The following is an 11,956-nucleotide window of genomic DNA, read 5'->3' as shown; positions in this document are numbered from 1 at the left end:
AAAAAGTGCAGGGCGGAAGTTAACAGTAGAGGGCGCTTCTCTGACAGGGCGCGCGCAATTTGTGTAGAGTGCAGAGCAGACGACGTGACATGCCACAACTGTCAAGTGTCAGCTAGCTTGTTCTGTTTCTCTAGTCATCAGCCCAAAAAAGCCAAATATGTCTTCACAATCAGTAACATCTGAGGATAATGATGATAGAGATTCACCCTCAAAGAAGCAGAAAATCCATCAAAAGCAAAGCACCGATGTGTCTGATACTTCGGCAAATACTTCATCTGACATGATGGCGAATGGCACAGGCATGATGACAGTTGGGGATCAGTCCGAGCCTGAACCGCGGGAAATTCAAAACCAAACAAGCTCCAACAAGGCCGGATCTGAGGAGGCCCACCCACCCGAAGAGATCAACAATAATGAACCGAAAGACGTGGAGCAAGACCTCGACAATCTACCACTCAAGTTGAAAATGCCGGAAGTGTTTGATTTTGGGAACCTCAGCTGTCAGGAACGCTACGATGACATCTTTGATATTTTAGCGGACTGTAAACCATTTCAGGTTCAGCAGGCGTTCGGATTGTATCTGAACAACGAAGGTGGAGATGGGCAGTTAGAATTAGAAGGCAGTCAGGCCGTATGGCGCTCGATGGATCTTGATTGTGATGTGTTGGTGGAGGTAAAAACATGGAATGGAATTTTTTTACAAAACATCGGCCTCGTGTCTTACTTAGTCTTTTGTTGTCCCTGCCCTTTTTTTTTGTTCAAATTGATGATCCCTTAAATTAAAAGGGAACTCCGCAAACTCCCACAAGGGGAAACACAGCTTAGAAAACACCAAGCTGATGACCAAGCCTGGTTCATACTTACTGTGAATGCAAAAGCGAATTTTGACAGAGTTTTATTCTAATCCAAGACTTTTTAATAATCAAAAATAGCTCGCAAATGGATTTTTTGTATGTTTAGAGTTGCGGTTGACTGTGAGTTAATATTTTGCAATTTTTGTTTACCTCTGGTGTATGGCTGTAGGAAGAATCAAGGGTTACGAGACTAACTAACTAGAATAGGTAGATGGACCTATTGTTCTCTATAAGATCTTTGCTGCTTCAATTTCTGACCAAGTGTGGGGCAAAATGTTATATAATGAGGGTAACCCCAACCCTAGATCTGCATGGCCCTGCATTCTCCAACATCAATTTAAAAAGTTTCCGATATGAAATAATATAGTATCATATTTGCCTCAATGATATAGGCCTATCCCTTTTTGTAAAAACATTAGTGAAAAAGTGGTGGCGTGAAACGTATTTAAAAGTTATCCTCCTTTTTCTTGAATACAGATTGTAGAGGTTCAGTGTGACAGGTTTCCGATTACAGCGTTCATAGAGGTCGCTCAACCCTTCTGTTCTGTACCTGGTCTCAAAACAATCACAGAGGAACAGGTTGACGATTACCTTCAGGTTAGTAGAAACAAATTACTAACTTTGAATCATAATTAACTTTTTTTAAGGCACTGGACACTCGGTAATTAATCCAAAGATGTATTAAGCACAAAAACTTTCTTGGTAACAAGCAAAAAGGAGAGATGTTACTAGTAAACAACATTGCGAGAAAGGATTTTCTTTAATAATGTAAACAAGTTTTTGAGAAAAAGGTAATTTCTTGGTCTCACAACAATAATTGAATCTGAATAAGACTTCAGGCCTAAACTTTTCTCAGGCATCTGGAACAAAGCCTTTTTCTTTCATTGTTTTCTTGCAACTTCGATGACCAACTGAGCCCAAATTTGATCAACCTTGTTATTTTATGCATACATGTATGTTGGGATACACCAAGTGAAAGTATTGGTCTTTGACAATGACCAAACGTGTCCAGTGCCTTTATTTAAAGGAAACATTTCCTAAAATGGTTCTTTACAGTAAGGTTAATTTAAATGTGACAATTCACACTTTAGGTAAAGACACAAAGGGAATTGATGAGTTCTTGTTGACATTTTGCTTTCAATGATCATCATCAGGAACATAAGAACAAGGTTGATATTGTGGAACTGTTCCCAGTTCATGACAGCTCAGGGGACTTGGATGAAACAGCTTTGGCTTTTGAGCATATCAGGTCAGACGTACATCATTTTGTAATTATCCTGACTACGTCCACCAAAGTCATTACCTTCGCCATCATCCCCATCTTCATCACCATCTTCATCCCCACTTCATGTTCATCACAATATTCATCACCATCTTCATCACCATCTTCACTACCATCTTCATCTTCACCGCCATCTTCATCTTCACCACCATCTTCATCCCCACTTCATGTTCATCATCTTCATCACCATAGTCATCACCATAGTCATCACCATAGTCATCACCATCGTCATCATCATCTTCATAACCATCTTCATCCCCTTTCATGTTCATCATCTTCATCACCATAGTCATCACCATAGTCATCACCATCGTCATCATCATCTTCATCACCATCTTCATCCCCTTTCATGTTCATCATCTTCATCACCATAGTCATCACCATAGTCATCACCATCGTCATCACCATTGTCATCACCATCTTCATCACCATCTTCATCCCCTTTCATGTCCACCATGATCACCATCATCACCATCGTCATCACCATCTACATCTTCATGCCCATCTTCATCTTCATTACCATCTCCATATCACCAACATCACCATCTTCATCACCATCTTCATAGTCACCATCATCACCATCTTCATGTTCACTACCATCACCTATCACCATCTTCATCACCATCTTTATCACCATCTTTATCACTATCTTCATCCTCTCACTCAACATCCCCTTCATCTTCATCCCCATTCTTCTTCTTCATCACCATCTTCATCACCATTTTCACCCCACATGCATCTTCAATATCACTACCATCTTCACATTCATCTTCTTCCTCATGCTGTCACCATGCCACTTTTGGCATCATTATCATCAGTGTCGTTAACTTTCAAATAACTTTTAAAAACTAATCCATCGGCATCTTTTCTTTACTTTACTGCACTGTGAAAATCCATACTTGTCTGTTTTCACCAATGAGTGTTTTTGATTTGTTCCATAGATTCTTCTTCAAGTACATTTGGCGTTTGTCGGATGAATATGATGATGGAGATTACATCTTCACTATGAGGCATCTGGGACCCAGACTCAAATTGTAGGTTTCCCAATTAAAGATGTGGATTATGACTGAGTTGCGTTAATTCAGTTTACACATGCTGTGTAGGAATGAAGAAATCAAAATTATCAGATTGTGTAGTTTTGGGTTGTTATCATTTTAAGTTAAATTAAAAGGAAAGTTTAAATCTAGATGGGCTTCTATTACAGCCTGTAAGTGCGCCAACATCTTTTAGTGGCTGAATTTTTCACAGTTGCCCCTGAACAACAATGGCTAATTGACACAAATTGTATATTTAATCATAAGCTAATCTGAGACATTCACATTTATGTACAAGTATAAGTTCTAACTGATAAAATAAATTAATAAGATACCTGTATTAATAAGAGTTACAAGAAATAATTTCATTGAAATGCTGTCATTTGTTTTATAATGCATTGTTTAAAGGCAAGATATGCTTTTGGTGGTGGTCAAAGACAAGTATCCTCTCTTGGTGTGTTCCACGCACTTAATAACAAACCTGTACAAATTTGGGCTCATTTGGCAATCGCTAGGTTCGAAACCCCAGGCCATGATTTTTTTTTTTTGCACTTATTCCACAGCAGCCGATTTCACAAAATGCTAGGATTAATCCCATCTCAAGTTAGGATGAGTATCCCGTATAAACTTAGGATTTGTTCAATGCGTCATAACGTTTTCAAATTCGAAACTGAACTCGTCCTAAGTCCTAAGATTAATCTTAAGTAAGGAAGAGTTTAGGGAAATCGACGGCAGGTCCTTTTAGTTAGTAAGCATTTTGCAAAAAACTAATCCGTTAACTTCTCTTTCAGGTATTTTGACGTTCAGGAGAAGAACGTCTCGCACCGCCTGGCCACCATGTACCATACCACCATCACCGACTACCAGACTAAATGCAGACAACTCAGTAAGAAACAGGCCTTGATCGATAGCGACGACGAAGACAGCGACACCTCGGAGAAGGAGATCGACGTGAATGAGCTAGTTGAGATGACTCGACTCCGGAAGGAGATCAGTCAACTTCAGGAGACCCTTGAGATGCTGGAGAACCCTGTCATGAGGTAATGGCTTAGACTTGTTCCCCTGTCTTTATCCGCCAAAAAAAAAAAAAAAATTGATGAGGCGCCTTAAAAGTGAGAAGGATGACTTTGAACTGAACTCTAAATTCTTCGGGCAGCCAGTGAAGTTGATGTGAATGAAGTATTGGTGTGATGTGGTCGTATTGATGTGATGTGGTAGTATTTTATACCGAAGTGATATTCAAATGAATTATTATTATAAAAACCTCATGGGTGCTTTCTCCTTAGGCATGTCATGGATTTACCCAAGGGGTACCAGCAGCAGCCAAGCTCAGAGGTGCGTCGGGCTCGTCCTAATAAAGAAGTCATCACCCACATTGTGGCCAAGAAATTGACTGCTGGAATGATTCAGGTAAACCAAGTTGTTTCAGGCTTCAAAAACAACCCGTGGCACCCACAGCAATTGCCTTGGTGCCCTGTGCTTTTGCTGTGGTGCCCTCTGCAAATTTCAAATACAAATTTATATTTTCCTCTAAGACGATCCCCTTGCCAGAGGAAAACTACTGTGCCCCATCATTACAATGGCGTGGGTTCGAAAACCACCGCTGCCACCAAGAAATGAGTGGATAGCTTCACAGAGTATAACTTCAAGATACACGTTTATTCATCAGAGCAACTCATGACTTGGTTACAAGGGTTGTGGGAATAGCGCCCTCTAGTGTTGATATATTACACCTTCAAGACCAATACAAGCGCTGTTCTAAGATTTGTTATTTTGCTATTTAAATCAAAAACCAGGAATTGTAGAAACAGTAACTTCAGTCTAGGAATAGAAAGATTCAAACCTGCCTACCAAAACTTTACTCTTTCCAAAAATTGAACTTTTAAACAGGTACACAAAAAGTCGCAAACTTCTGCACAAAGTATTTCTCAATTTAAAAAAATATATAATAAAGAAGATATGCTGGCAACAATTGCCAGACCAGTTGTATAAAACAATTTTACAAATATTTAAAACACTTTCACTAAGTAGAAAAAAGTCAACACTTAAGAAAATTCAGGCCCCCAATAAGTAAAAAAAAAAAAAAAAAAAAAAAAACTTCTGTATGATAACACATACGAGGCAACATTGTAAAAACACAACATAGGAAAAGTTCCTTCTCAATAAACCCATGCCATGATAAGGATAAACTACAAATAATGGTAAACTTGCGGGTACAACCATGTAATAAATCGAGGGAGTGTTGGCTCTGAGAAGGGCCAGTTTCAAACAGTATACTCTGTTTCTCTTCAGGAGACGAGCAGATTATACCGTTTGAAAATTCGAGACCAAACCGGCTCTTTTCAGAGCCAAAACTCCCTCAAAAGAGATGTATTATGGTTGTACCCGCAAATTTACTTATATTTATAGTTTATTCTCATTCTTCGCACAATGCAATGATTCAGGAATGTTAATATTTGTTGTTAATTTTGACAGGACCTACAACTACCCGGGGACACAGTGATCGAAGCACACACCACCCCAGCCTCGGCGCTGTCTTGTTGCTACGACAATGATACCGTACTCATCTTTCCTGGGCTGTACAGCGAAGACATGTTCTACTCCTTGGATCAGTCCATTTCCATCCGGGGTATTCCACTCTTTGAATTCTTCTGTTTTCTACAGCAGACCTTATATTGACATAATATTGCCGGCATGTTTTTCTTATCACTTCGATGTAACTTTTGACACTTTCTGTTGATTTTTTTTTTCTTTTCTTTTTTCCTTCGTTTTCAGGTATCGGTAATCCTGAAAATGTCATCTTAATCAACCAGGAATCTGGCTGTTGCTTCCTGGAGTGCAACGCTCACAACCTGACCCTGAGCAACTTGACGATCGCTGACGAGAACGGCTCAGCCATCGAGGGCGTCCTCAAAGTGCAGCGGGGCACGACGAGCATGACAGACTGCAGGTTTGTGTGCAGCGTGTCCGGTTTAACCGTCTCCAATGGATGTCTCAAAATGAAGAACTGTCAAGTGCAGGGGGCGCAGGTGAGGGTGCAGGAATACGTCAAAATAACAAATTTCCAATCCAGCCTTCTGTTTATTTAAAAAATGAAATACATGGGTGTTGTGGCCGGGCGGGTAAGGAGACTGATCTCATGCTCTGGTGTTTCTGTTCAGCAGCGTGTGGGTTCAAATCCCGGTCATGACACTTGTGTCCTTGAGCAAGACACTTAACCATAAGCTTCTCTCCAGCCAGGACCGGGTAAATGGGTACCTGTAAGGGCAGAGTTGGTTCTTGTAATTGACAAGCTTATGGCGGCACAGGCTGTATACTGCCCAGGGAGCTGAGATGGTTTAAGAAATGATTTAAGGCCCAGTGACCAGGGGTAGTAATGTTGAACGCAATGAGTGTCACTACCTGACAGGCCTGAGCGCTATAAGAAGCCCCTATTAAATATTATTATTATATCAATATCGACGTGCCATTTTTCATTAGAAATAAAAAGATGGAAAAGTAAGCAAATGAAATAGTGAAATTGTTTTACCCCTAACAATTTCAGCGTCTCATATAGTCTCTCCTAATTCAAAGTCAAACTGCCCGACTTTATGAGCCGATTCTTGTTTTAAACTCTGGGCAGAGATGTAAAGGCGGGTTTCTAGAACATCAAAATCAGTTCGCTCCTGGCAGGTGGAGCTTGTTCATGGGAGGTAGTCAACCTAATATTGACAAAATAAGGAGATCCCCAGCATTAGGGCTAGATGGCTCATTTGGTGGAGTGCCGATGTGGCAGGAGATTTTGTTCCTCCATACGATGAACTGTGTACAAATTTCTTCTGATAGCGCCCTCTTTTGAATCCTCCAACCCATTTTAAATTTCCATGGGGGGGGGACACAGAATCTCAGGGGGACAAATTTCCCTATGACACAAGCTACTAATTAATCCGGAGGTCGCAGGTTCAAAATCCTGCACTAGTAAATTTGTCTTTGTTCAAACCAAAACTACTAAGATTTAACACAGTCAGTTTCTTTTGTAGTTTTTTTTAATTAAATAACCACATATAATTTAGGGGTTTTCCTCTTAAAGTGTGAACTAAAAGAAGATATTTGTCTGGCATTGAAGGAAGCTGGAGTGACAGCCTTGCCGGGGTCGACATTAACAATGACCGATTGCTACATCAAAGGTACTGCTGAGGATAAGACAGAACGACAGTCGGACAGTGATGGATATGGACTCATCATTGAGGTACCTGACCATAGAGTTATATATAAGAACTAGAGGGCGCACTGGCCTATATATGCGCCCCGGCATGCGCGCAGGCGGCCATTTTCTAAGTTGTACAAACAGGCATTGCTTAGCGTGTGTTTGTGCGGCCATTTTGTAATTTGACAAAACAGCATCGCGTCAGCGTTCAATAAACACAAACTCTAACGTGTTCCTCATATTCAACGCGTGTGCAGAATGGCGCGCGTGTCTCATTGCGGTCACGTTGCGTTTGTGCAAGAAGCATCACCAGTGCGCCCTCTAGTTCTTATATATAACTCTATGTACCTGACAGATCCATTCATTATTTTGTTTTAATTGTAGGGCACCATCTTAATTTCAGAAATTGAGTTAGGACCAATGGGCAATTCCAGCGATATGAACATTACATTTCAGACAGTTTTCAGAAGTTCAGGAGCTTAGCAAACACATCTGCCAAATCTAAAATCTTTCTTTACCACAACACAGTTAGTTTGTATGGAGAGCATACACTGAATTTCAGAGTGTTCCTCTTATTAGATTTCACTTATTAATGCTGCCGTTATAGACCCCAATGTGAAGAGAATTGCTTCTCTTGACGATAAAAAGAAAACTGTTTTATTTGTTATTTATTAAAGGCAGTGGACACTATTGGTAATTGTCAAAGACTAGCCTTCACAGTTGGTGTATCTCAACATATGCATAGCATAACAAACCTGTGAAAATTTGAACGAAGTTGTGTGCGTTTATATGGTTGATTTCGAGACCTCAAATTCTAGAAAATTACTTCTTTCTCGAAAAATATGGCACTTCGGAGGGAGCCGTTTTATACCATCAACCTCTCCCCATTACTCGTCACCAAGAAAGGTTTTATGATGATAAATATTTTGAGTAATTACCAACAGTGTCCACTGCCTTTAAGCCAAGGATTCTCATAAGAGCGAACTGTACTAGCCAAGAACCACACGGAGATAAGACAAGGAAGAAATTTCAGTGTGAGATGTGGGAGGAAAACCTAAGCAAAATATTCCAAGGAAAGCCAATGCAATCACACAGGGACTGAAAACCTTATCCACATTGGTCCCCGGTGGGATTCGAACCGTGTGGAGTGAAAAAAAAATCGTTACATCATCTGAGAAGACTTTCTTTATGCATCAATGTTTGAATTTATACGTTTTCCAAGTTGTTGACAAACAAATTATGCATTCTCTTTTTCCCGCAGTCGCAGAAAAGTAAGGATGGCAATGAAAGCACGAGTAAGACCAGTGTGAGTCTGCAAGGGACCAAGATCGAACACAACACCGGATCCGGTATTCTGCTAACAGTATGGTCATCTGACAAGAACCAGACCCCTCAGCCGATTGACCTCGATGACCTTTGCTCTATGACATATATTGACCTCCAGGTCAAGGACAGTGACCTTGATGGGAATAAGAAAGGAGCTGCCATGTTAGCAACGAACGTAAACTAGGTAAAAACTATTACGTTAATTTTAGGCCTGGGTGACTAGTGCGACTAGTTTCAAAGTCGCCAATAATGATTGCTTCGTCGAGCCGTTTTTCAACTACTTGATTAATTGTGCTGCCACAACTATTACAAAAATAGACGCCACTACTAAACAAATAATCTTGACTACTTAAAAAATAGTCGCGACTACCTGTTTGGTGAACCAATTGTGTCGCTATTCACGACATCATAATTTACTTACAATGGGACATCAGTGACACAATTCTTCAATCCTTTCAGCTTGAGTTTTACTATATTGCGCCTGCAGCAAACATTGCCACAAGGCATCTTGAAAATCAAAAATTAGTTGTGACTAGCGTCATAGACGGGACTTTATGGTGTGACTAGTTGAGTAGTAAACTTCACATTCTATCATTGTTACCATCAATCTTTTAAAGTTCAATTGTTTTGAAAAAGTTTTGTCGCCTCAAATCTTAAAAAATCTTTGTTTGGAAAAGTGTTAACACACTTCAATCATTGTCTTTAAAAATAATTTTTTTCCCCCAAAATTTAACCAGGCATTCATTTGTTATAAAAGGTTTTAATTTGATTTGAAAAGTTTAAAGGGACATCTATCATTGTGGAAACACATTATTAAAGTTCAACTGTTTTGAATAGTTTAACAAATTGTTTTGAAAAGTTTTTACAAACGTCCATCATTGTTGACAAAAATCTTTCATTTGTTTTCAAAAGTTTAAACAATTGTTTTCAAAAGTTAAAAAAGGCTTCAAACGTTTAAAAAGGCATCACCGCGTCCTGTTTAGTTGACATAGATCTTTGAAAACATCAGTTTTTGTTACAGACCACCATGAACTTTTCAACTAGCGTTGTATTTTGAGTTAAAGTTTTAAAGCAAGTTGTGTAAATACTAGCTATATTATAGTAAGCAGCTGAAACAAGGAAAGTGCCAGTAGTAACAAACTAATTCCATTAAAAACTGCACACGCTTTTGTAGCAACAACCACTTCATATGCAAATTAAGATTCATCATATTCATCAGGAAGCAGCTGGTAAGCCAGTTTTTGTTTTTAGTGCCAAAGAAATCTGAAATATATAATACTAGGTTATAATATAATGAATAGGGTAGATGGCCTTAGCTTTCGATCCAATTCGGACCTTCTTCAGAGGCATAAAACAAGTACAAACAAATACATATTCATTTATAGAAAAAGAGAGGGGGAAAGGGATTAAGGAAAGGATCCAGAAAGAAGCGGGAAAATAACAGCCAATCAAAGTTTCTATTTCAGAGACAATATTGGTGGCTATCAACCAATAGGAGTGAAGTGGCGAGGACAAAGGATGTTTAGAATGAAAGGATGGGTTACTGGACCATAAAAGTGGTAAATGTATTGTTCAAAAACGATGCAGGTTATAATATAATATATTAAGTTTAGATAGCGCTTTTTTCACACCCAAAGTGCTTCTCAAAGCACTTCCGACATTATTACCCCTGGTCACTGGGCCTTAAATCATTCCTTAAACCATCTCAGCTCCCTGAGGAGTATACAGACTTGTGCAACAAATGCGCTACTCGGCTACATGTAATTCAATCACGAGAACCATCTCTGCCCTCACAGGTACCCATTTACCCCTGGGTGGAGAGAAGCAGAGTCAAGTGTCTTGCTCAGTGTCACGACCAGGATTCGAACCCCCCCCCTCAACTGAACAGAATCAACAGCGCTTGAATTTGGTGCTCTTATCCACTGGGAAAGTAATCTTATCCATTGGTAAATTTGTAAACAATATTATGGTATAGACCGTATCGAGTTTAGGTCGTATCCGCAGCTCAACACGTACACCAATGAATCACGTCGCGTTCTCGGATTTATTTCACCTGCACATGCACACACAAGCTCACAGTCACCATGTTGTACGGTACATACAATGGAAACGTCATATTCTATATACGGTCTTTTTAAAACAGCAGTACCTGTCAACATTCGTTTAGAGAGAAATATCTTTGAACAAAAATCAGACCACGCAACTTCGAGGATTAGGATTAGAATCTTTATTGATATATTATAACTTGAATGTGAAATACATAAATGTACATTTGGCTGATTTTTTCATTATCTATTAAAAATAGGCTATCAAATTTAGTTAATTATATAAAATCTGAAAGATAACTGTTAATACAATTAATAGTTGAAGGTCATTTAAAACCACACAGTTCCTGAATACACCTTTAAAAGCATTCAATTTATTTTCTGCAAGCACAATTATATATATTTTTTGGTAGGTGGCGAGGAAAACAGAAATTTTGGTGAACTTAAATTTATAGTTTGTGCGTAAATACTTTTTGTTCACTTATAATTTTATTTTAGTGAAAGACATTAAAGAGGGAAAAAATTGTGATGTTGTGCTTTTGTAGTAAGCTCGAATACTTCCTTTTCTTGCCAAAAGTTTTAGGTTCAATTTAATGAAGCTGTTTAAACCGGAAATCTGTACTGGTCATAACCAATAAACTTTACCAAGTGTATAAGCTGCTAATCCGCTTCTTCGGCGCATCATTATTTGTCTGTGCTAAACAATTTTTTTCTGATCCTAAAGGGAGGTTAAACTTTGTTATTTACTCTTCAAAAATTAGACCATAAATGTTTACTTGGTAAAGAGCATTGGAGAGCTGTTGATTTTATAAAACACTGCTAGTAACGACACCCTCTGGAGAAACGTTGTTTTAGAGAATGAGGTAATTTCTCACCCAAAACACTGAATCTGAGAAAAGCATCTAAAACAGCACACAATGCTATGCTATGCACAAGTTGTTTTCTTCTTTGATCACCTTCTTGCAACTTCGATGTCCAATTGAGCCCAAATTTTCACAGATTCGTTATTTAATGCATTATGTTAGGATACACCAAGTGAACCAATCTAATGACATTACCAGAAGTAACTTTGTATTGAACTTAAACTTTGTAGATGGAGATTATTTACCTGAGTGCAGTTTCTACCTTTAAGCGAACTAAATCCCCTACCTGAGAAATTGCATTATTTTGCTTACTGTATTAAGCAAAACAAATCCTGCTTACAGTAGCAGAAAAATCTGAGCTTAAAG

General features: G+C 38.9%; 2 protein-coding genes across 2 annotated transcripts in view; one reads left to right on the top strand and one right to left on the bottom strand.

The window, feature by feature from the left end:
• The first annotated feature begins 59 nt into the window (after positions 1-59).
• Positions 60-11,432, top strand: LOC139934638 (SHC SH2 domain-binding protein 1-like). The gene is made up of 10 exons (XM_071928944.1): positions 60-673; positions 1,332-1,451; positions 2,009-2,103; positions 3,078-3,170; positions 3,962-4,210; positions 4,457-4,580; positions 5,646-5,799; positions 5,946-6,199; positions 7,276-7,398; positions 8,618-11,432. Exons 1-10 carry the CDS (start codon positions 158-160, stop codon positions 8,864-8,866), a joined length of 1,977 nt encoding a protein of 658 aa, XP_071785045.1. The 5' UTR covers positions 60-157; the 3' UTR covers positions 8,867-11,432.
• Positions 9,528-11,956, bottom strand: part of LOC139934637 (xanthine dehydrogenase/oxidase-like) — a 40,989-nt gene continuing 38,560 nt past the window's right edge. Inside the window, exon 32 of the mRNA XM_071928943.1 lies at positions 9,528-11,956. This exon is cut by the window's right edge and continues 811 nt beyond it. The gene's annotated coding sequence lies outside the window, so the exon portion shown is untranslated.

This window comes from Asterias amurensis, chromosome 3, assembly GCF_032118995.1.
Source record: "Asterias amurensis chromosome 3, ASM3211899v1".
Classification (NCBI taxonomy): Eukaryota; Metazoa; Echinodermata; class Asteroidea; order Forcipulatida; family Asteriidae; genus Asterias; species Asterias amurensis.
Note: the sequence above shows the minus strand (reverse complement) of the source record. Positions and strands in the feature narration are given on the sequence as shown.

Bases quoted from the DNA above. Each gene is read 5' to 3' on its own strand.
- LOC139934638 (XM_071928944.1), top strand. From the start codon at position 158: ATGTCTTCACAATCAGTAACATCTGAGGATAATGATGATAGAGATTCA. The intron at 4,581-5,645 runs GTAAACCAAGTT...TAATTTTGACAG, and splicing joins TGACTGCTGGAATGATTCAG to GACCTACAACTACCCGGGGA. The intron at 5,800-5,945 runs GTATTCCACTCT...CTTCGTTTTCAG, and splicing joins TCAGTCCATTTCCATCCGGG to GTATCGGTAATCCTGAAAAT.